Source organism: Brachionichthys hirsutus, unplaced genomic scaffold (genome assembly GCF_040956055.1).
Source record: "Brachionichthys hirsutus isolate HB-005 unplaced genomic scaffold, CSIRO-AGI_Bhir_v1 contig_1006, whole genome shotgun sequence".
Classification (NCBI taxonomy): domain Eukaryota; kingdom Metazoa; phylum Chordata; class Actinopteri; order Lophiiformes; family Brachionichthyidae; genus Brachionichthys; species Brachionichthys hirsutus.
In genome coordinates, this window is record NW_027180483.1 from 12332 (window position 1) to 36863 (window position 24532).

General features: G+C 40.7%; 4 protein-coding genes across 4 annotated transcripts in view; 3 read left to right on the forward strand and 1 right to left on the reverse strand.

The window, feature by feature from the left end:
* The first annotated feature begins 1253 nt into the window (after nucleotides 1-1253).
* On the forward strand, nucleotides 1254-1889 carry LOC137915378 (claudin-4-like). Its single transcript, XM_068758716.1, has one exon. It carries the CDS (start codon nucleotides 1254-1256, stop codon nucleotides 1887-1889), a length of 636 nt encoding a protein of 211 aa, XP_068614817.1.
* A 1016-nt stretch (nucleotides 1890-2905) lies between these two features.
* LOC137915380 (claudin-9-like) lies at nucleotides 2906-3580 on the forward strand. The gene has a single exon (XM_068758717.1). The coding sequence runs from the start codon at nucleotides 2906-2908 to the stop codon at nucleotides 3578-3580; it is 675 nt and encodes a 224-aa protein (XP_068614818.1).
* Nucleotides 3581-4470: 890 nt separating this feature from the next.
* On the reverse strand, nucleotides 4471-7008 carry LOC137915372 (ribosome maturation protein SBDS-like). Its single transcript, XM_068758710.1, has 5 exons — nucleotides 6809-7008; nucleotides 6560-6689; nucleotides 6273-6473; nucleotides 5767-5931; nucleotides 4471-5438 (listed from the first exon to the last, which is right to left on the reverse strand). Exons 1-5 carry the CDS (start codon nucleotides 6934-6936, stop codon nucleotides 5313-5315), a joined length of 750 nt encoding a protein of 249 aa, XP_068614811.1. The 5' UTR covers nucleotides 6937-7008; the 3' UTR covers nucleotides 4471-5312.
* Nucleotides 7009-7554: 546 nt separating this feature from the next.
* Nucleotides 7555-24532, forward strand: part of LOC137915374 (S-adenosyl-L-methionine-dependent tRNA 4-demethylwyosine synthase TYW1-like) — a 29165-nt gene continuing 12187 nt past the window's right edge. The window contains exons 1-13 of the mRNA XM_068758712.1: nucleotides 7555-7618; nucleotides 7801-7928; nucleotides 8852-8974; nucleotides 9141-9242; nucleotides 10386-10580; nucleotides 10793-11068; nucleotides 12352-12471; nucleotides 15682-15814; nucleotides 18648-18700; nucleotides 18783-18901; nucleotides 20258-20367; nucleotides 22133-22310; nucleotides 22742-22877. Coding sequence (XP_068614813.1) covers nucleotides 7555-7618; nucleotides 7801-7928; nucleotides 8852-8974; nucleotides 9141-9242; nucleotides 10386-10580; nucleotides 10793-11068; nucleotides 12352-12471; nucleotides 15682-15814; nucleotides 18648-18700; nucleotides 18783-18901; nucleotides 20258-20367; nucleotides 22133-22310; nucleotides 22742-22877 — 1737 coding nt within the window. The remainder of the gene's footprint in view (nucleotides 7619-7800; nucleotides 7929-8851; nucleotides 8975-9140; nucleotides 9243-10385; nucleotides 10581-10792; nucleotides 11069-12351; nucleotides 12472-15681; nucleotides 15815-18647; nucleotides 18701-18782; nucleotides 18902-20257; nucleotides 20368-22132; nucleotides 22311-22741; nucleotides 22878-24532) is intronic.

Here is a 24532-nt window from a genome sequence, read left to right on the forward strand (position 1 = left end):
GTTCTGCTTTCGTAGTAACAGTATTTATGACTGGCATTGTCAAATATAGATGTTTAGAGTCGGATCTCGGATCAGACATTCGGAGGGGTTCAACCCCCATATGTAGGATTTTGGTGCGTGCAGACTTTTTTTTTTGCTTGGGAGAGAATTGCGCCAACAACATTTTGGCACAGAAAATGTTGCGCATTTCCCCATTTCATCATTATTCATCATTCGTCACATTAGTTACAGAATGCAATGCCGCATTTCTATCCTCGTACCAGCAGTTCTAATTAAACAGACGAGGCAGACCACAGACCAATGGATGGTCTTTTTTAAACATCTGCTCTGATTGATGCTCTCTCTCTCTCTCTGTCTCTTCTTCTGCTCTATCATCACCCAGAGGCTCTTTTCTCGCCTTGTATTGTGGAAATACACAAATAGCATATGGTGTAACAGCTATGCTGTTACCATTACTCCATATCAGCCTGGTTCAAAGTCAAACTGACATCAGCCAATAGAGATACAGAATACTGGCTTGTTCTTGTCTTGTAACTGTGGGCATTGGTTAAACATGCAATCTCATAAGGGAGAGTTCACACCAATTGGAAAGAGTTCCGAGTGGGGAGCACAAACACTTTTGGGAATGTTAATATATACATATACACATATATTCTAATGTAAAAATATATATATATTCCAATAAATTAAAAAGGGAAAATTACATGCCAGAGTTTGATTTCATTTGGTCACAAACAACTGGCACAGTCCAGGGATAACAACAACAACATGCATTTGACTCAGATGGCAACTCTGTTTAGCAAGAGCTAAAATTCTGTAAAAGAATATCCAACTGGAAGAGACGCGTGTATTAAAAGGTGATTCAATGTGTACTACTGCCACCTAGTGGTCCTTTGCCTCCATGCTCTGAAATATGAACTTAAAGGAAACGGCTTCAGCTTCATGGAAAGCCTTCTCAGTACTAACCAAGCTATATATTTCAGTCTTTACTATATTCAGTCATCCTAAATTAAATGTCTTCAATGTGTCCCAAAGAACTAACACAACTGGTTTGAAGGTGATCTTCTTTCCTAAAGAAGTGTTGTCTTGCTGCATTTCTTTCTGCTAATCAGTTAACCATTCCACCCGGCTGTTTGATGCATTCTGATTAGATGTCGAGGTGTAAGGGAAGGATCCGCCTGGAATAATAACTAGAATGTTTTGTTCCTCTCCATCCTGTGTTTCTCAGGGTGTGACAGTCTGCACCGTGTCCCATGGCTCTGCAGGAGTTGGGTATCAGCCTGTCCATGATGGGCGTTGCTGGGACCATCCTGATATGTGCTCTACCCATGTGGAAGGTGACAGCCTTCATCGGCACCCAGCTGGTGGTCATGCAGGTTTTCTGGGAAGGTCTATGGATGACTTGTGTCAGCGAGTACACAGGTCAGATGCAGTGTAAGCTTTATGACGCCCTGCTGGACTTGTCACCAGACCTCCAGGCAGCTCGAGGCCTAATCTGCATCAGCTTGGTGTTGGGATGTTTGGGTTTCCTCGTCTTCCTCCTGGGAGCAAGATGCACTAACTGCCTCGGCCACCCAAGGATCAAGGCTCGTTTGGTGTTGAGCTCTGGGGCCACCTTCTGCCTGGCGGCCCTCACCACCATGGTTGCAGTTTCCTGGACAGCAAATTCCATCATCAGGGACTTCCACAATCCCTTTGTCCCCGAGGTGCTCAAGAGAGAGCTAGGAGCAGCCATATATATAGGCTTTGTGATATCAGGGCTTCTGTTCTGTGGGGGGGGCATTCTGTGCACTACCTGCCCACCACAGAGGTCCAGGTTCCCCAGCACTGGGTACACACTGACCAAGACCCCCCCACACAGTGGCTATGCCATCAAGAACTATGTATGACATAAGAACCAACAGATCAGTCCATGTGTCTGCATGTATATCTATAACATACAACTTATATATGTTGTACAATTTATATGTTATTAGAAGTTTACACCAAAAAATATGCTTTATCATATTTAAATAAGTAAACACTGCAGCCAGTCTCGGCTGTTATAGGTTGCAATTTTTTTCAGGGAGAGACACATAGATGCAATTTTAATTAATAAACTTTAATCCATCTACAGTAGTGTTAATCCCAAACATCTGGAGACTTCTGTCGATATTTATGGTTGTAATAAAATGTCCTGTTTATATTTTATGTTTCCCCATCAGAACTGTAATTTACAATGTAACTTTTAACACAGTTTCCCCTTCTTTAGGAGAATGATTTTGTTGTGAATTTTTACTCCAGTAGCAAAATGCACATTTCTAGTAGAAAATAACATTTGTCATTCCTTAATGACTTTTTTCATCTAAATGAGAATTTGCCATGCAAAACCTTTGCGTGCTTGAGTTTTGCAGCATTTAATAAATAACGACTTTCAACTTGTGCCAGTTGAATGAGTATTTTGCAGTGAGGAATATGTGGTTTGCAAATACTATTCAACTGCCATTGGTCACAAACTACCGGTATAGCTGCAGAGGCAGGCAGTGGCAACACTTCTGTGAAGACAAGTCCTAACTTGGGGCTCTTTAAATTCAGTTCTCTCTGAAACATGACACAGTATGACACAGAAAATCAGAGCACAATGGAAGCCTGCTGCTCCCGCTCGGCTGCAAGTGAGAGACAGGGATTGTTGTGAAACCATAGTAGAGCAAACAGAGGGATTTCCCACCTCCACCCAGCTGTAGTCACACTCAGCCTTCTTTTCATGAATACTAAAGAACTGGTTTCTCTTTTCTGATCAGCACACAAAGTGCACACATAGTCACTCCCATATGCAAACACACACACTAAAAAAACAATCCACCCGTGTCTGCTGCCGGGTGTATTTGCATAGACAGTGATGCGACGGCGCAAACAGGCTGTAGTCATGGGGTGGCAGCTGGAGCTCGCTGTCCTTGGTCTGGCCGTCACAGGGTGGCTTTGTGCCATTCTGACACGCTGCCTAGCTCTGTGGAAGGTAAGCGGCACTGTGGACAACACAACGGCTTCTCTGCCTGCCTACTGGGATGGGGTGTGGCTGGACTGGGATCACTGGGACTTGGCCCATGACGGTAGCCTGCACTGCTCCTTCTACCAGTCTCTAATGTCTCTTTCTGGAAGCTTTCGGACATGGAGGGCCCTCATTACAGCAGCTATTGGAGTTGGGGCTTTTGCCACAGTGACAGGCGCAGTAGGGACCGTGTGGTTCCCGATACGAAAGCAATTCAAAGTGCTTTCTGGTTCTTTGTATGCTTTGTCTGCAATCCTCGTGCTGATCCCCACAGCTTGGACGTGTCATCTCACCAGCCAGCCACTTCAGGGTGCTGTGTTTCTGAGGAGAGCCTGGGGCCCTGCGCTGTACCTCGGATGGATCTCCTTTTCTTTGATGCTGGTGTGTGGCGTGTTCCTCACCACCAGATGCCCCACTTTTGGAAGGCAGGCGGAGCGCCCTGAGGGAAGCAGGTATCCTAACCCAGGGGAGGAGGCTAACCACCCACTCAGTAGGATCAACAGAACTGTCTTCACAAACAGCCAGTATGAACACAGATCAGAGCCTATCTGAGGGGGCTGTGACGTCTTCTGGAAGTGTGGCCGAGCAAACGAGAAGAGGATTATTATGGTTGAGAAATTTAACAACAAACTTCTGGCTGCATGAGATAAGTGAGGATGCTTTAGCCTCACCAAGCATGAAGTTATGAAATGTTTCAGGCTAGTTTTGTTAACATTGATGTGAAGCGGGCTGCATCTTATTTTTTCTTTCATTTTTGCTCACTGTGTATAGTATTGATTTACATTAAATCCTCATTTGGTTAATTCAGTAGAGCTGTGAATGATGCCTGTGGTACTCACAATGCAACAATGTAGCCTTCTGATACCATTAATGCATTGTGATGTCTGAAATCAATGTGAACAAGATAACATTGATCTCAAAACTAAATAGTGCTTTGCATAAATACATCCGCTCTAAATAAGAATAATGTAACGTGTATTTTTCTCGCAAAAGACAAAACAGTTCAACATCTGAGATGAACGAGTCTGCACTACTCGTGCTACTTTTGGTCATTTCTTATCCTCCAGTCCATTCAAGGAAGTTTAACGTTGAGTAGAAATAATGGAGCATTTAAATTATATAGCCTTCAAACTTGACGTTTTTTTTATTTTAGAGAATGGGGGGGGCGTTTTCTGGAAACAAAACTACCGGTAATTGTCCTCTGACTAAACTGTGTTTGCAAACTATTCAAAGATGATAAAATGTTAAATTGAACAATTTTGACTTCTGTAGCTGTCAAGTTATATCTCATGACAGATTAATTATCGTATTCATGTTTTTTGTTTACATTCCAGTTTCAATGTCTGATTGGTAAGAATAAAAGGTTCTTTGCTCATAGAAAGGCTGTACTGTTGGGAATTATTTTCTATCAACTCAAGAAGAGATGGCACACGACTCAATCTGTGGGATTTTTATTGATATCAGTTCAATGCAGATTCCACAGCCACCCCATTCGGACAGAGACAGCATTCATGTCAGTCACATAAAAGCCCCTCAGTCCAAACTCCCAGCATGCCCCATGGCGAGTCCCCCCACAGCCTGAGTGCTATCCAGATGGTTCCCCTCCTCTTCTCCCCTGTGGTAAACTGGTCAAGCTCTTTAGTAGGTCTAATCATTTCCTTAGGGAGAGGATGACTCTTCTCAAGGTGATGAAGATGGAGGGAGCTCATAGATCACAAGTAGCCAGAGGATTCTTCACAGAATCATGGCATTTTAAAATGCAAGGGTAGTAATGTTCTATCCACATCCTCTAGCAAACTGTCTGCCCCCTTAAACATGCTTTTATCTAACGCTCCGTGGGTATTGTCAAACATACCGGTAGGTAAAAAAAAAAACACACTGTTGGGCAAATGACATTACCGATATTTATAAATGGGATACTGAGAATGATTGCATGGCACACAACTTTGACAGGGGAGAAGAAGAAAAAAAAACAACAACGCCAAAAAAGGTTGGTTAATGGTCCTGAGACGCTGAAGAAAAAGATCCTCAAAGGGATAGAGAACACAGCCTAGAATGAATGAGTGCAAATGAAGGTTAGATATGAAAGCTCAAAGGTGATTGTAAAATATACTCCACCAATCATGCAAATGTGGCAAACAATAATATTCCAATTAAATAAGTAAAACCAGAAATTAGTACATATTTCTTCAGGGATACAGCCTCTCCAGTCAGTTTACAGTTTGCGGGTTTCAGTGAAGTATGTTATTGTGGATAAGGTACAGAGTCTTAAATAGTTGGTTTATTATAATTTCATATCTCCCTCTTCAACATCCTTCAGACTCAGAACATCCAGAGAACCCCGGCCTTTAGTCTCGCAGCGGATCAGCTCATCAATCTGCCTGAAGTAGCCAGGATCAACCAGACACACCTGAAGAGGAGGAATGATGAACAGCAGAAAAAGGGAGTCATTTAATACAGAGAGAAGAGGGGGAGAAAAAAGCAGAAGGCTTTTCCTCTGCCTTCTACTTTGTACTTTGTAAATTGTGCATCTGCCACTCCTGATCTCTGTTTCCACAGAATTAAAAACATTTTACAATTACAATCGGAGACAAAAGTAAAGACCTTAGATTTGAATCTACATTCGGCTGAGGTGTCGTGAGCAAATACGATTGCTCGTCATGACACATACATAGCTCAATATGTGTAGAGATTAGATCACCCTCACAAACGCTATACTTTTAAAATACTTTCTTCACCATTTCTAGCATCTCATCAAAGTCTTCATTCTCCACAATCTCCAGAAATGGTTTCAGTTTCTCCTTCACCCTCTTGGCATCCTTGCCTGGCAAGACCAATCGCAGCCTCATGTGGGCTCTCTGGATCTCAATGGTGTCCTTCAGCTGGCGGATCACATCCAGAGCCTGCAAACCAACGTGACATATCCGTTCCCAAGATCAACTAACTTGCAAACATAGCAGAAAAGGATAGTTTACCCAAAGTCAAAAATATATTTGACATCATTTTTCTGCGCTTTTCACCAAACTGAAAGAAACGTGCATTTCTTGATAAGCAAGATGCTATAGCTACGTGAACTAGCTAACCAAGTTACAGTTCAGCCATTAATGCCATTAATGTTTACATCACAAACTACCGCACTAAAAGCATGATCCCGTATCCACAAGTAGACGCACATTTTGCTCTTTACAGTGATTTGGTAGTTTAGTGTACATGTTTTACCATATTTGCTTATTTGTGTCCTCACCTGCATTTTAGTGTTCTTACTGGCCTTGACAGAGTAGTGGATGTCCCTCATTGACCGCTCAATGAGACTGACTGTATACGGCCTCTTGGTGCTCGGGTTGACACACTTCTCAGCCACAATTGTTGCAATATCCCTGAACATTGTCTCCAGCTGAGACTGTCTTTCTTTGTCTGATACTTGGAGCTCTCCTTTGGCGAGGATCTGCGAGAAAGAAAGCAGTAGACAAAAGCCGGTCAAAAATAAATAATCCACAGGCCTTTGAATGCGGACAGGGAAATGTTTCCTACCTGTTTACAGATTTCTGTTTGATCATCTGTTTCAAATGCCTTGGTCAAGTCTTCCTTCTTCGCCGCCTGGCCTTTGGACACATTAACGAAGACCGAGTGCGTCTGTAAAACCTCATCCAGGTCTTTCTCACTGGAGGAGAACACAATGTTTGGACATTCAATCAAATAATAAAAAATATGTGTTCAAAAATCTGCAAAGTAAAGCCAGTTAAACAGTTTGTATGTTGACATTTAGCTAGCATTACTCACGCTCCTGATCTCCAGCTCATGACTTTATTCTTGTAACAGGCGATTTCAAACCTCTTCCCTCCTCTCTTCGTCCGCACCACGGCCACATTTGTCAACCGTATTTGATTTGTTGGTGTAAATATAGACATTGCTAAGTTTTAAACGACAGACTGCGCTGTACCGTCGCGGTAAAGAAAAACAACGTCCCACATTTGAGGTCTCCGTGCGTCTCTCAAGGATGTCCGCTGTAAACGTCGATGTTGAACAACAAGTTCCGGGGGTTTTCAGATGTTTAAATAGATTGGTGACTTATTATCTTTATTTTTAAACAATCTGAATAATTGAATGCATTACATTCAGTCAGATACTATTATTATTCATGCGGATGCTATTATTAGAATAGTATCTTACGTTTCTGAGAAGGCTGATGAAACAAATTTAAGGTAGAGACGAAAGGTGAAGGAATTCAATATATTATTTAAAAATAGCTAAATGTGTTATTAATATAAGAACTGCATGCACAATTATATTAGCAAAAAAGAAAAAAAATCATCTGCACAAAATATATATTTTCTGAGGAAAAGAAGATAAATCGGCCACTTTATGTGCTTTTTGCTTTGAACACAACGTCAGCATTTCCGGCATTACGTCAACACTCCGAATAACTACACTTCCCAGCATGCTAATCGGCCAAACAGCGATCGGCATATACTGTATCACGTTACTGCAGATGACAGTAATATAAGTCGACGTTATCGTTCGAGAAAATGTTCAGCGTCTTTATAATTACTTTACTTTGCACATACAGCGAATCTACATCGGATACTAAAGGTAACCTTTGAACGGATACTGGAACTACATTGTATTTTAGTTAATGTTAGTGATAGCATGCTAGTCGCTCGCTCAGCAGCAGACCAAATCTCAATTTGTTGTTTCTTTCTGCAGCTTGTTTGCATTCATAGAGAAGTCAGTTAATATTTCATGCATTTAATTTATTCATTTTCTCTCTTCAGTCTTGCAGAATGGGCACAGTCCAAGAGAGAACCACCTCACGTTCATATGGCACAACAGGCTGTACCTGTATTCGGCTGCTGCACTTGTCTTCGGAGTTTGGTTCTTTGTGAAGTTGCATCTTAAAAAGGTGAAATTGGCGTCATCCCACCGTCATGTATGAGAGGGGCGTAGATGCACAATGCTCTTTGTATTTCTGACTTGTGCTATTTCGTGTTTTAAGTACTGATTTCCTGCTTTTGTGTCCTGCTGAAGATCTGTGTTCAAGCATGAAAACTAAACTACAGAAAACCACACCGCTTGTCATTTAGGCCGAGTCTCATGTGGCACAGGACTTCAGGCGGCATTCTTCAGATGCCATCAAATACTACATACTGTACAGAGATATACTGTATACGTATACATATATGGTACCTCGGGATTCTCCTCTTCCGGGAGAATCCCGAGGTGTTCCCAGGTCTTCCCTGAGGCCTCCGTCAGTTCCTTAAATGGTGAAATACTCAGTCTATTAGTTGAGCTGTTTGTCCTCACGACTCTTATTAAGGAGTCCTACACTAATATTACACATTTTGTTTATTATAGATGGAGTTTAAAACGCTGTATAAATGACTTGATTTCTGCACATGAAAAGCAGTGCGGTGCCTGCCTGCTGTCGTGTATCAGAATATTCCATCTTTAGCATAAATGTTGAGTTGCTTTTTGCTATACAATAAAGTTCCTCTTATTCAGCTTACCGGTACTTAGAGGAAAGCTTAGTTGCAAAATATGAACTTCATAAAACTTTAATGAAAGTGATGCACATTGCAGTTTTTGCCGTGCATACATGTAAAATGAAGCAAAGTTTTTAAATGGTAATTTACGATTCCACAAAATCTCCAACAATATTTTTTGTACTTGATAAATACTTTACCACATCTCGTCCTGTGGTACAAACTTCTCTGCTGCTGCAGCAAGTCTGGAAGAACGGAACAAACGAGACAAATACTCCCGCATTTTAGTGGTATCTGAGGATGAATATTTCTCCATACATGAAGTGTTTCCTTCTGCTTTTAGAAAAGCTTGTCCAAAGATGTCAGCTCTCTGGTCTACAAAGCTGCAGACAACAACGGCAGAGATGCAGTAGTTCACGTGTCAGGAGTTAAAATATTCTATGGCTCTCAAACTGGAACAGCAAAGGTACAGATTGCCTCACTTATACCCACCTATGGAGTCCTATGATGTTAAACAACGAACTGATGCCATAATAATACAATAAACCTTTCAGCAGTACATGCCAACAGGAATATACAGCAGGTCCCACCGACCCTTTATCACATGTCTTAACCCAGACTTATTTGTTCAGGGCTTTGCAAAAGAATTGTCAGAGGAAGTGGAGACTTTGGGGATAGCAGCGGAGGTGATTGACATGAAAGACTACGATCCCGATGATCGGCTTGCTGATGAGGTAAGGCTTGTAGAGGTAAGCGTGTAGATTCAGAATCACATGGCCCTCTGTTTGAGTACAACAGAACGTGCCCTTAAATAAGAACTTAATCCACTGCCTCATGCAGAGAAGCGCCTCAGTATGTATCCCTCAAATTTTACATCGTCTACACATAAGTAGTGCCTTACGCCGTGGGCCTTCACATGATTTTATTATGTTTGCATAACGATAATAAAGTATCTTGAATCTTGAATATAAGGAAGTATTTAGAGTGTCTGTCATGTTGACAGTATAAACATGCTATACAGACTAATAAGTCCTTCTCAGGCATTTATAAATAATATCTAGAATTTAATCACCTAAGTCCTAAGCCCAAGTATTGTGTGCTTACATGCAAGGTGTGATTAAATCAGGACTAATCAAAGTAAAATGAATCATAACTGAGTTCTTATTTACAAAAAAAGCTTAACGTTTTGTCATTTTAGGGCTCAACTGTTGTTTTGTTTTACTTTGCTATTCTTGAAATGGTTTTCAAAAAAGACCAAATCCTGCTTCAAGCAAAGAAAGAAGAATTATTTTCAAGAATTACTGTACTTTTGTCAGTCTTCCCTCGGGTGTTGTGAGCAAGATCTCTGTGAATGTAGAGCGATGAAGAGGATTGGTCAGCTCGTATGCAGGAGGAGAGACTGTCTAGTTCCTCCAGTAGGACAGAGAAGGGGTTTCCAAAAAATCTCCACAGATAACGATGATGTTATACGGTGGTTGACTAATGAAGCTGAATCAGGGAAAACAATCATTCTTGCTTTCTCATTCGTTGAAGACACGCCGAAAAGGTTACAGGTAGATGCATCATATGCAGATGTGGTGATTAGGAAGCAGGAATAAAAGAGGAATGTCTGCCATGAGTCGCCACAAAGCCAGTGACAAATAGGCAATTCATGTTCTAAAGAAAAAGCTATAGCAATGAAATCATACAACGTAAAACATGCATATTGTACTTTGGTCGTGATGCTTTTTGATCCGACAGATCTTCTCTGTGGCTTTAAGAAATATATTTTTTATTTAATTATGCTCCCAAAGTCCCAGTAATTGATGTCTCGGACCAAGAAGCTCATATTTCCAAATGTATCCCCTAATATTTATCATGTCTATCGCTCCTTTCAGTGCGCCATCAGGTCAGTGTGTGTGTTCCTCGTGGCCAGCTACACTGATGGGCAGCCCACAGAGAACGCTGAATGGTTCTGTAAGTGGTTGGAGGAGGCATCCACTGACTTCAGATATGGGAAGACCTACCTCAGAGGCCTCAGATATGCAGTCTTTGGCCTCGGTAACTCTGTCTATACTGGCCACTACAACACAGTAAGGAATGGTTCCACGTTATGAATAATAATAAGCAGTTATTCATGCTACAATGGTTATAGCTCTAACTCAGTAGTGGAAAGAAATTCCCAGATCTAACCTTGATTTAGCGTGCAGATCGGTGAGCATGAAGTAACAACAAACAGTCCCAAGGAACAGACGGATTTTGTTTTTAAAGCTCATCTAATCTATTTCTCTGTTTTCCTTTTGAGGTGGGTAAAAACGTAGACAAGTGGCTTTGGATGCTGAGCGGCATGAGAATCATGACCAGAGGAGAAGGCGACTGCAATGTGGTGAAGAGCCATAATGGCAGCATCCAGGCAGACTTCCAGGCCTGGAAGGTCAAGTTCCTGATACGCCTTCAGGCTCTGGCCAAGGATGAGCAGAACAACTGCACTGGGATCTGTAAGTCGGAAGGATCCTGTAAGAACAAGAGGAAAGACGGGGTGGAGGAGGAGGAGAGAGATCTGCAGAATAACAACGCTGAGGTAAATGCAGCAAAGCATGCCGCTGATCCTGATGTGCGTAGCTCACAGTTCTAGAAAGCTTTATGTAGCTAATAAGTAGCTGACAGGCTTAATGAACTATTTAATACAACCTCTGAATGGAAGAGGAAAAGACCTCCAGACCGGCAGACCTCCGCCGAGCAGCTCGTTCCCCTCCTAACTGGATCTACACCGTCCACATGGTGATCTGGATCATCATCAAAAGGTTCTAAATTGTTCTTGGTATCTTTATACACCAACCATGAAAAGTAAAAGTGAATCACAGTTAACAGATTTTTTAATTTGTAAATGGAGATTTCAACGGTAAAATGTAATATTTTGTCCTGACTCCGTTCTGGAGCTGATCCAGATTAAATTTGGTCCCCACCCTACATGACTGTGTCAAATTCCATAAACATCAGTCAATAATCAGCCGAGATATTGAGGAACAAATTGTGAAGATCCATTGACTGCAATGTTACCAAAAATGTCAAACTCTTCTGGATCATCACCAAAATTCAATCATCTGTCCCTGGTAAGATTCCCAATTTCATCAAGATCCGTCCAGAACGTTTTGAGTTATTTTGCTAACAGATGGACGGACAGACAAACATTATTGCCTCCGCCGATGTAGCGCTGATCAGAATCAGAATCAGAATCAGAAGTGGTTTATTGCCATTGTCAGTGAGGGTTCACAGACTAGGAATGTTTCTCGGTGAAGTCGTGCTACATCTAACGTTAATGACAAAATACAAAGACCATACAAGTACAGACACATCAGCAGCAGCCGGAGTGGTTACACAGATGTGTACTAGCAGCAATAAACTGGCGTCATCACGCAGTGCAAATGGAACAGTGCAAGTTGTATTCAGGAGTCCGGGACAGAATAGTGATAGTGTCTGTGAACATTACAAGGGAGCTGGATTTAATAATGACATCATTCAACAACTTGATTAAAATCTGATAAGGGCCCTGAGACAGGAGTCAGCTGATCATCCTCACTATTTTCAATGGTAAACAACTCACGTCAGGAATGTTACGCAAAGAATACATGAAATTTGTCATTTCTGTCAGTCATGTCAAAATAGCTGTCATGGGCTATAAAGCAGAAACGCATTGGTTGTCATGGTAGCGGGCACTACAGAGCCAGATCTGGTTGAGATTTCCTCCCTTCTGCGTGCGCGCAGCAGAGGTAACACCGAGAGCAGAAGTGTGGCGAGGGTTACTGTGGTTTTACTCCCCGTTGTATCCCAATGCAGTTTATTTTTTATGTTTTCCTGATTCAGGAGGATCTGATGGAGTCCAGCAGTGACGGAGAGTCTGAGCTGCAAGATGAGAAAAACTCGGGCTCAGTGTTTGATGTCGAGGATCTAGGCAACATCATAAACAGTGCTAAGAAAGCAAAGGTCAGACTGTTCGCCTGCACAGTGACACCACTTTGTTATTTTTTAGCGATGATTATGTACAAAAGCAGCAGCTTTATTTTAAGGTCTAGAAGCTGGACCCATCTGGCAAAAAATATACATCACATTCGTCAAACCTGAGTGCGGTGGATGAGGAGACAAATTGTTGTCATTGAGGGATTGCTGACAGATGGGTTGAGAGACACCAGACCCTCGGAGGCGAGAAGCGGAAGCTCGTGTTAGAGCGAAGACGCCTACTTCACCGGCTTGTGAGGAGCAAGTGACTCTAGAAAAGCAGGGCAAAAAAGAGAAGGTTGAGACGTTTCAAACATTTTAGGAGGCTTTGACTCTGACTGACTTTTTTTTTTTGGCTCTGAAGAAAAAAGTGAGTTAACATGTTATCTCTTGTGCTGTTTGGACAGGTGTGGAGTAAGTCTGAGTTCTCTAGGGAATAGATGACACTCGAGTTGGTTAGAAACTTTCCGGTTCGTGCCATTTGTTCTCATGGATGTATAATACTTTATGACAAAGTGGAAGTAGAGACATTGGCCGATATTTGAGGAGCTCAGGAAACTATGCATATTGAGAACATCATGTTTTTTTTCGTGTTCATGACAGAGCTATGCATTCATTTCATTGAGGATATTGCCACTTATTTTTGGCTTGTCCAGATGAGAGCATGGATTCTGACTTCCCTGTCACCTGCTGAAAAAGTGTAATAGTGGCAACAATTAACTACATATAAGTACTGTATATCACACAGTATTTGCTGGCTGTGTGTGATGGGTATCATTCCCATTTAATATCAGGATATATTTTTACATTAACAAGCAGGGCACAATGTAATTAGCTCATGCATTAACATTTCTGTTGCGAAGAGATGCTCAGTATTTATCCACGCTGAAAATTAGCTGTGAACAAAGAACAAAAATTCTCCTGTTGGGAGTATTCTAGCTTATTTGCAATATAAAGGTCCAGAAATTGTTATTCTCTTTTGGAACAAAGTTTATTAGATAAATATTGTTTTAGAGTAATGTAGGTTTTCTTTCATCTTAAGTCTTCAGGGAATTTACGTTTTATCCTAGAAGGAGCTGGTCGTCTGTTCATTTCTCCTCCTCCTCACTGCCATCGCAGCGTTTGAGCAGTAGATGGTGGCAGAGAGTCTCAGTAGTAACTATGAACTTCCGGTTTGACGTTTCACTTCACTCCATAGCTCATTAAACAGAGTTTATTACATTCTCAGTCTTTATGTAACAAAGCAATCGCTTAATGTGAAAAAGAGGTGCTGAATGATTTTAAGTAGCTTTCACTGGTCCATTTAATAAAATAAAATAAAAAACAAACAAATTAAGAGAAACTAATGCTGTTTGTGTTAGTGTGGTATAATGACAGGTTTTTACTCTACTGGAACTCACTGTAAGTTCTTTACTGCATGGGACATATATATATATACATCACAAGTACTGAAACCTGCAACATTTCATAGAGATCAGCACATTTCTGTTCATTGGTTGTTAGTGAATATTGTAAGGCTCTGTTTTTAACGTACCTAAAGGCAATAATTTAAAAAATCAGTATACATTACATTTAAATTGTTTGGGTTATTTGTAACTCAAACATTGCCCTGCGATGGACTGGCGGCTTGTCCAGGGTGTCCCCTGCCTCTCGCCCATTGACTGCTGGGATTGGCTCCAGCTTGGCCCGCGACCCGATAACGGAATAAGCGGTTGGGACAATGAATGTAACTCAAACTTCAAGTATCTGGTGAACATAAACAGCTTTTTGTGTGGCATGCTGTTCACCTGCAATTACAGACATAACCTGTAGCATTCTGTAAACCACATAGAATAAGGAAACACGCCACCTTAATTATAGAAAATTAGCTTTCCTGATGTGATCCACAACATTTAGCTGCTCTTTCCAGGAGTTGCTGTCAAGAGATTTTAGCATACTTGGGGCAGAGGCTAATTACCAGTAATGTTCTCATCTGCCTTGAGCCCAATAGAGCTGCTGGATAGTTCATGCACTGAGATTACACCCTGATGTCTTGCTAAGGTAATCAGTACCCAGGCTGTGTGTCTACTCGCTTGTGTTTAAGCATGGTTTCCTCGAGATGTTCACTCTGCTAGTTTCAAAAAGAATTGGGATCCCACGAGTGGGTGAGGTTTTCCTTTCAGAAATTGAAAATCAACTATTAGAATGTCAAAGCTGTGCAATTTTAAGTAGATTAGGCCAACGACCAGTTTTGTCACTCACTTTATATTTAAGTCTGACAAATTAATAAAATACTTAATGTCCATCTGAGCTGACTGAACAACTCATTTGTTTTTTCTGCCTGTAATATAGATTTTTAGTAATCATTATCAGATTACTTTAAATCAGTATCCCATGTTGATTGAGAGCTATGTGGCCAGTGAATGAGGGATTGTGCTCGACTGTGAGCAGCACAGAAACTAGTGAATCGTCTCAGGTCTTCAGGCAAGCAAACATTCATCAAAGTTTTCTGACAGAGCATCAGTCCCTTATGAGTGCTGCTTTGCTGCGAAAATGAAATATAGACCACGGTAGACAAACCAGAGCAGCAGCAGCAGTGCAGTAAACTGGTTGAGTTGTCACTTAACATGGTTAATCTCAGAGACACCTCGTCAATCACGCCATTCTGGAAAGTAATACTCTTTCCCATGGAGCGGACCTAATCCATCCTCTGTGTCTGTAAACAACACATCTCTAAAATATTTACATTTACATACAAATGTTGTCAACTGTTATAATGCCTGAAGGAAGTTTTTCATCTCTCAGCTCATCTGGCACCCGAAAGGCCGTAAACCAAGATTTTATTTTACTGTTGGCACAACAAATAGTTTAAGTTCAGCATCTACTACTACTACTACCGGTACTACTGTACTTTTAGCTTGTCCCGTGAGGGCTCGCCACACCCTAGCACTTTTTGTTTTTACACAATGTTACCATAAACCCCTGTGTACTGTACTGCATTGACTACAGACTCTCACAGGTGAGTGGTAAGATGAGAAGAAGCACTTTGATCCTCTTTAGAATGAAGAGTTAGAAAGAAGGCAAACACTAAGGCGTCACCCAAAGTTATCTCGGTCCACCCGAATGGGAAACCCTGGCACCGTTGCTGTTCAGAAACTAGCAGGACTTCCATGGCTGGTGTCATGTTCATTATTATAACTATATATTTTTCTGCCACAGAGCAAAGAGGAGGTTGGGGCAGATGGCCAGGTGCTGAAGCTGTCCAAGTTGAACGGTTTCAAGAAGTCTGAAGATGAGGGGCAAAGACGAGAGATGATCACCCCTGCCCTGAGACAAGCACTGACAAAGCAAGGTGAGGGAATTTCTTCTCTGCTCATAAACATTAGAGGGTTTATGTTAAATACACGCTGGAAACACAGATGAAGAGCGCTTCAGTATCAGTGGATTGATTACTTATGCATGACCACCACCAAATAAATAGCTGCTGTGTGCCACTGGGTAATATCTTTACATTATCACCCAGCACTGCTTTAAATCGAGAAACAACTTTGCTGTTCATCGGCTGCCTCAGCATTTCTTTAACCTTGCTGTTTCCACAAAGGCAGCAAAGTCGGAATTCACTTTAAAGCATAAATTATAAGTCATGCCAGTTTTTTTATTCCAGCAGTAAATCTTACAAGCAGTTGCAATTTTTTTTTTTTTCCCGCTGAAGGTTGTCCTCCATGAAAAAAGTTGTTTATAGAAGTGTCCATTTTCGAAATTAATTTACCCATAGACCCATAGAACGATTAGAACAATACACCTTTATCTGTATCTATTGATTTAGCCTGCCAGGTAAATGCATCTGCATGATATTAAAAGCCTGTTTACAATCTTTGCAGGATGCTGTTATTATTTATATTCCATTATATATGGATGAGATAAACGATGAGATAAAATATCAGACCATTCACATACAGTAAAACAATAGTGTACTTTACACGCTTGTATTGAACGAGAGAGAGAGAGATTCAGTGTGTGATCGTCTACCTTCGCTGTTTCTCCCCGCCTGTTAAGTTTAATGTCTTTGTCTCAGGCGTTACCATCTCTGCTACCATCCACGAGGATGTATTTTGCCATCAACACAGTATGGACACACACCTTTATTGTTTCCTCCGTCACTGTGTTTCCTGTGGTTGAAGCAGGTTTCAGCTTTACGCCCTTGTCAAAATCTCCAATGGAATTGTGATGAAACTTGGTGAATTGATTAATCAGCAGGTTTGACTGCAAGAAGAAACACATGGAAATATACCCATCTCTGCCTAGATCGAAGGAGCAACTGTAAAAGATGTAAACAAACAAACAAAAGAAATGACTGTGGATGATCAGATATAATAATCTGTGTTCACAGGAGAGCTAGTGTGTGTGTGTGTGCGTGTGCGTGTGTTTGTGTGTAAAGCTGCTGTTTAAAGGTGAAACAGCAGTCTTTCAAGCTGGTCTGAGTTACATGAGAAGTATTGTTAAGCTGGTGAATGTGTGTAGTCTAATGGCACGTAATGATGCATTGCAGTCCAATTACCCTCTGCCTCTGTCTGCCCTAAGGGTACAGTTTCCTCTCCTCCCACACAAAAACCTCACAGACTCATCCTGGCTGGTGTCGTTAAACTGTTTATTCAACATTCAGACTCTGTACAATCTAGAAATCATCCCCTTTACTGTTAAAATATATTATTGTTGTATTGGCTCTATCGACTTCATGTTTTATATCATTTAATGACAAAAACAAGGATGAAATGCTCAGGATCCCAGACACTGTTGCCTTTCAGGTTTAAAGATCCCATATTATGAAAAACTCACGTTTCCCATGTTTCTACACTATTATGGTGATTTTGGGTCCTTATCAAACCAAACCAGCTAAATAAACCATCCAGTCAATCCTTCGTAGTTTGCGTAGGTCTATAATCACCTCCTGAAGCACATCTGATCCATTCAGAACAGACCGTTTTCAATAATAAAAGAAAGGCAAAGACCTTCCTTCCTACCAACTTTATGATCCTTCCAACTGGCAAATATAAAGACGTACAGTATAAACACTGGGGTGTCGAGGGGAGAGTATTGCTTACGGTTAGATCATTAAAAATAAATTTAACTGTGAGCAGCCTCCATCCTGTACTGCAGTTTCTACAGGCTAGTTGATCTGGGATTGCATACATTATTTTTATGTACTGAAGTCGGTAGTCGTGAGGTTGGAGCAGGACATCTGCGCTTCAGGTTTTTTCAGGTGGAAAAGCAATTTGATGCCAGCCTGCATGTTTGTTGCCTCAAAGACTACGACTGTGCATTCAGGCAAAAATAAATGTAATTCTGAGTTTGTGTCGTTTTTTGTGTGCATTTATAGTACAGAATAATTATTTTGTCAATGGCGAAGTGTTTCATTCAGGTGATAAAGCATTCCGCCATCTATCAGTAAACTACAACAGCCTTGAATTTGCATTTGAATCATTCTAGTACATGACATCTGTGGAAATAATGAGAGATCAAACACACTCTGACACAAATGAGAGTTTTTGAAATAGTTGTTTAAGCTATTAAAATGATTTAATAGCAACACACAAACAAAATAGTAAAATAAAAAGTGTTTCCTCCTGAATTCCACATCAGCCTCTTCTGCCAGTGCAAAGATTAACTAGAATGCCACTTTCTGCATCCTTATACGCTTGAGACTTAAGAAGTGCACCCATTTTCATTTGTGTGGAATGAAATCCCTTTATAAAAAGCATTCTCTTCTCTGATGTCCCAGAGGAGGGATGTGTTGGGGGAGGAATAAATGCAGACGGTGATGTTCAAGGACTCAACCAAACATGACCCTTTGTGCCAGAGGTATTAGGCCAGGATAATATAAAAGGATGCAGAAGCAGTCTTGTGATGAAAGTGAATTTGTTATCCACCCTCTCTTCCTCTATTTATAGCCAAAGGCTCCCATTTAAAGTACTATATATGATGAAGCAGAATATATATTAGTGCAAGTATATAATACAGTCTTCTAGCTAAAAAACAAAGAGAACTTGAACGAACATGAACTTTATGAATGTTGAGTTGGCCAAGCATGCAACCTTTCGCTGCGTTAATTACCTGCTGGATTTGACCTATATGGATCTGTGTCAAACACGTGCCTCACATGCCCATCTTTCTTTCTCTCTGAGCAGGGTACAAACTAATTGGAAGTCACTCTGGAGTAAAGCTTTGTCGATGGACCAAGGTGAGCGAATTTATTCTTCTTGATAAAGTTCAAACTGTTTATGAAATAGCAGGAGTCACACAAACGGCGTTTCTGTTTTTAGTCCATGTTGCGAGGGAGAGGAGGATGCTACAAGCACACCTTCTATGGTATTGAGTCCCACCGATGCATGGAGACGACCCCCAGCCTCGCCTGTGCTAATAAGTGTGTCTTCTGCTGGAGGTATGTACCTGATGACGAAAGCTGCTGCGTAGTGCAGAGCTTACACTCGTTCCAAAAAAGTCGGAACAGGGTGTTAAAGCTACATGAACACCAAACGCAGTCATTATTAAGAATTGATTTACAATTTAAAAACGAGGTTTAACCAACACTATCTTTTTCATACATGATCATGATGTTGTCATTGTTACCAATGAGCATGCTTACTCATGGGACGGTCCACAGATCCATCAGAATAGATATTGGAATCGATCTTTTGTACAAAGCTGCTTCTTGACTGTCTGAATTGAAATGAATTACATATGAGTTCTTCCTAAATCAAGACCTTTTGCAAATGTGGTTAATTCAACAAAGTGCTCTGCTCCAACAAAATATTCAGCCTTTACACAGAAGCAAAATTTTGCTCAAGTACGGAGTCATAGTAGAATTGAGATGCTGTGGGTATAATGCTAAAGTGTAGCGACCAAACTTTACAGACCAGTCAAAAAATATGGATGGCTATCAAAAAAAAAAAAAAAGAATGTATCGTTGTTTGTTTTTGGTCTTTCCTAAGTGAGTTCGGAAATGGGAGTTTATTTTTATCTATTGTTTCATTTGTGCTCCTTTTTACCAAAATGGCTGCTCTTCAGCAAAAGTTTCTTAAACGGGGGGGGGGGGGGGGGGGATCCCTCGTTCAAATCGTCCCTCACTGTATACATGATAGTGAAAACTGTTTACTTCCACAAGTTCCATTTGAAAAGGTGGCAGCATGGAGCACAGAGTGGTCACTGCTGGAATATGCCGTGATGAATTCATTCCCTGCCACCTTGGATATGCCAGGAGCTGTGGAGGGTGTTATGTGAGGGGACAGGAAGTCAGCAGTTTTAGGGCACGGATGCGTTCCTGCATCTGCCCTGTCCATCCACATCTATGCAGCTACAGTGGGAATTAGATTTGATCTCTTGCCAGAGTGGCTGGTGTGGATGTGAGGGTATTCAGACATTTGTAATGCCTCAGGGTTCGTTGTTGCACCTATACATAAGAGTCGGTGGGTATACACCAAAAAGAGGTTCTTTAACAGAAATATGAATTAAATGTTTTTATATGATGAGAATATTCTTGGCCCACATAATGTATTTTCAGCTTATAAAAAATAATGTATTTGGTCTTGATATTTGTTGCCTTGTAAAAGATAAGTATGAAGTGAAATATGTTTTTATTTGTCAGGCCTGTCTAACCGACTAAATCTTTCTAAGTCATTTTAGAGTTCTCCAGCAGGCAGTGAATAAACAATATAGTGTCGCTCATCAATTCCACGGAGAGTTCACGATACGTCGGCTCTTATTTTGTACCGGTTTATCTGTCTGCCACATTAACTAGACATCACACCAACCCAGTGGGGACAGAGTGGCGCTGGAAGATGGATCCTGCTGAAAAAATCCTTCAGGATGCCTTGGACAATCACCAGAGCATGATTCGACAGTTCAGAGGTTGGTGCTGCAGCCTCTGACACAAGCAAATAATATAAGTATCAATTTCACAGTGATCAGCGACGGCATTGACACCTTTTGCTTCTTTCTCTCTGCTATTTGTTAATTTCACCTTTACTGTGTCGTCCTTGTTACAACATCACAGTCTTCATTTAAACAATACTTGACAACATGTGACTTGAAACCTCACCCAAAGAATATTGGAAGTGATTGTATGCGATGGTCTGTAACTGAAAATGCTTGGTAATTTGTTCTGCATTTGGTGACATTTAAAATCGTACACCCTAGAACCATGATATTAAGTGTTTTTCCTTTTTAAAGATATGTACAAGCCATTTTCGTGTGTGTGTGTGTTTCACTGTGGCAAGCATTGTAACCTGCCTCTCGTCGTTCTAAGTCATTGCTGATCACATCTTGAAATGGAAGAAATTGCACTGATGAAAAGATATAGATGCCAAAATACTTAAAGCTCTTGAGAAATATTGCAGCCAGCATCAGTCTCAGAGAAGTCATTCATGATGTATTTTGATGTGCATCATAGAAAATGGACTTTGATGATGTGTTTATAATGGATTTATCACATAATTCAAACAAAACCCTTATTAGTTCATTTAGATTAAAAAAAAAAAAGATTTTTAAAGTGACTGCAATCGCTGTGTTTTTGCACACAGCCAATACTTTTGCAAAGTATTTTTACAATTCTATGTATAAAGATACTACAACAAAGCCTATATTGTCCTTATCGTCACTTTCCTGCCTGTCACACCTCCATGAGGTGACTGCATTGAATAGAAAGCAAAGAGGAGTTTTCTGAACCACATTTGTCAAATTAACAGAGAAACATTCTGTAAACCAGAGGAGAATGACTTCTCATCCGTCTTCTGTGTGTCAGTGTTTAATCTAATTGAGGTGATTTCAGAGGACATTGAATTAGGCTTATATGCTTCTATTTTCATGCTACTGTACTTGACAGCCCCTACCGTCCCACTTCAAACCCCCAAAAGCAGATCAGTTCTATATATCTGCATGTTAAAACTCAGACCCGTGCCATCTCTACTGCGCTATCTCAGTGTTTGTTAATTGGATTTTGATTATATCTTATTTCTGTTAACTTTTATGTTAATTTAATGCTGTGTTTTTTTTGTGATTATTTCCGCTAATGGAGAGTCCTAATTTTTTTTTTCTTCAGTATAACTATAATTAAAGAAAGCCCCTGGCTCACACACAAATTAATTTAATAGGCCAGGACATTAGTCTAATGTAAAGCAAAATTAAATGCTTGCACTTTAGTTTATACTCTGTTTCATGCTTCTCCTTTTGCCATTCCAGCTGTTACTATCAAAATCGCTGTCTTTTGTATTTTCTTGCAGTGATCCCTTAGTATTAGTCATTCATCATAACCAGGAAGGTACGGTATGTGGAACGAGTCTTTCCAGTACCCTTTAAGAGTTCTGCTCCACCCAACACTGTGAAAGTACCAATAATGCCCAGTGGACTGGAAGAGAGGGGGGCTAGCAGATATACGAAATTGGGATTGGAAAGATTTGCCAAGCACTCAACACTCCACTCCCCCTTTCTCCTCTCCTCTCCCCCCTATTTGCTATCAACATGTGTCTCCTGCAGATTATTTTAGGGAGCTGATGCTATTATTGACCCACATTATTTAAAATGTTATGCCTTGATTTATGTATTGACCTGTTTTACTGCCGGGAGACACTGATTACGGTAAACGGTGGAGTCAACTTTAAAGCCTCTCCCCCACCAGGTGTCCCTGGAGTTCAACCCAAGAGGTACGAGGAGGGTTTGGCAGCCAGGCATTGTGCCCTCTCTCTGGTTGGCGAGCCCATCATGTACCCTGAAATCAACACTTTCCTTCGCCTCCTCCACTCCCGCCACATCTCCAGTTTCCTCGTCACCAATGCGCAGTTCCCACAGGAACTCAGGTTAGGACGCACACACACACACTTTGTTTATGTGCATGTTGGTATTCTGTTGCTCTCAAATTATTCATCTGTTTTAGTTTATTATGTTCCTCTGGTGGAACGTTTTCCTTTCATGTCTGAAAGTAGGAATTTCAATGCAGGGGATGTGATTATTCCCTAGTATTCCCCATTCTCTCAGTCTCCTCCAGTGCTGCTTACATGGAGATCCACACACCCTAGAAAGGGCTTTGCGGCTCTTCCTGCTCCGTTGAGTCATGCTCTTTGTCATTGTTCGGATATTGAGGGACTCTAAGTGTTATCAATTAAAAGTAATGATTTTCTTTTCCTTACGTTCAAATCTTGTCTGAATGCTTCCTTTCTTTCTTTTAAATCTGGCTCTTTTTCCCAGAGCGGTTTATTGATGCTACCTGTGTTCACTGTGCAATTTCCAGGACCTTGGTGCCAGTCACTCAGCTATATGTTAGTGTGGATGCCAGCACCAAAGACAGTCTGAAGAGGATTGACCGGCCACTTTTCAAGGACTTCTGGCAACGCTTCTTGGACAGCCTCAGGGCCCTTGGAGAAAAGGTAAGATGTCTACTGAGTTAGTTTGTTTTCCAATTAGATGGTCAAAACACGCGTCTGAACAAGAAGTGTAAGTCAGGTTGTATGAAGGAAGTTGAAAAATGCGTTTTGTCTAAACCATCTAGATCAGGGGTCGGCAACCTTTATCATGATGCGCGCCGGTTTACAATATACTCAAGCCGAAAGGGCCAACACTTACTTCTTTATTAAAATCATTTGTAAAAGATCTGTTTTTAACTTCATGAAATTTTCCCTCACTAGATTACTTTAAGGGAAGAGTGAGGCAGACGGACACGCTTCTGTCAGCATGTTTGTTACATTGACAGATGAAAAGCGGCATCCTAAGAGTTAAAGAAAGAAAATTATTTTAGAAATTCTCACTGTTTGGAAGCCGATAACGGAAGCTCAGTTATAGCCATTTCTTCTCCATTGAGGATGTGATTGAGGGCTTTTAATGAAATAGTGACTTTTTAAAGGCATTACTGACAAAAGAAGTTGGTTTTCAGTTTCTCTTATTATCTATAATTAGAACGCATCATCATTATTCCTTTGTGGCTTTTGACTATTTTTAACTTTATAATTTTGATCTTTTAATCTTTGAGGTCACAATTAAAAACCTCAGGCTTAATTTGAGAGATAACAATCCTTGATTAACAGACAAAGTGATGATATACACTTCTATTTTATTTCATTTAAGTGCATTTCCCCTCACTTCTGATAAGAACAAAGCAATCTGTGTCTAATTTTACGATACCAAGGCTTTGGATCAACTTAATATTATAATTTTGTTTCCAGGAGAACAGTTGTGATTTAATGCAAAAGTAAACTCTTATCTCCACCTCATTAACAGAGTTGAAGGGACACATTCTCACCTCCTGAACAAATGCATCTTTTTTCAGAAGTTTCTTCAGAAACCACAGATTTAGATGTCTCCTATATTTTGTCTTGTGCGACAGCAGCAGATTGGCAATTACCGGTAATGGTTGTGAGCAAGAATAGCTCTTCATTGATTCTGAACCTGAACCAATGTGAACCATTTTTAAAGACAAATTAGACTTTTCATGGTCGCAGTTGAGAGTGGTGGGGCGCGAAATGTTAACAGGAAATAATTGAGAAGCACTGGTATGTGGCAATATGACTGAGATGGGCAATACACAGGGCAAATATAAATATGGACGTTTATGCAGCTTCTGTTCTCCAGAATTCAATTCTTCCATGAAATTATCATTTGTTATTTAACTGTCTATCTTCTAGGTATTGCAGGGGTGCTCACACTTTTTCAGCATGCGAGCTACTTATAAAATGACCAAGTCAAAATGATCTACCACCCACTATAAAATGGAAAATATATGTTTATTTATGAATGTATTGAGAATTCTTTATATGTACAATATATGTAGGTGTACATTGCATTACTGCCTGAACCCAAACTGCACAACTCTGTACAGGTTTTGTCATTATCTTACCCTGAGGACTGGCATTGAATGGAATTAGTCAGGGATGCATAGTCTGTACAGTAGCTGCTGATAGCCAGCCTCAAGCAGACTTCCTAATGACCATCACTCAGGGTGGAATGGTACTTGGACTTAATGATCTTCATATGGGAAAAGGCTGACTCGCATAAGTAGAGCTGAATAATGCAGGCAAGAAGGTAGCAC

What these genes read in the sequence shown, in the direction of transcription:
- LOC137915378 (XM_068758716.1), top strand. Translation starts at nt 1,254, where the DNA reads ATGGCTCTGCAGGAGTTGGGTATCAGCCTGTCCATGATGGGCGTTGCT.
- LOC137915380 (XM_068758717.1), top strand. Translation starts at nt 2,906, where the DNA reads ATGGGGTGGCAGCTGGAGCTCGCTGTCCTTGGTCTGGCCGTCACAGGG.
- LOC137915372 (XM_068758710.1), bottom strand. Translation starts at nt 6,936, where the DNA reads ATGTCTATATTTACACCAACAAATCAAATACGGTTGACAAATGTGGCC. An exon ending in GTAAGAACACTAAAATGCAG is followed by an intron (nt 5,932 to 6,272) that starts GTGAGGACACAA and finishes GTTGGTTTGCAG; the next exon opens with GCTCTGGATGTGATCCGCCA. An exon ending in TTGATGAGATGCTAGAAATG is followed by an intron (nt 5,439 to 5,766) that starts GTGAAGAAAGTA and finishes CCTCCTCTTCAG; the next exon opens with GTGTGTCTGGTTGATCCTGG.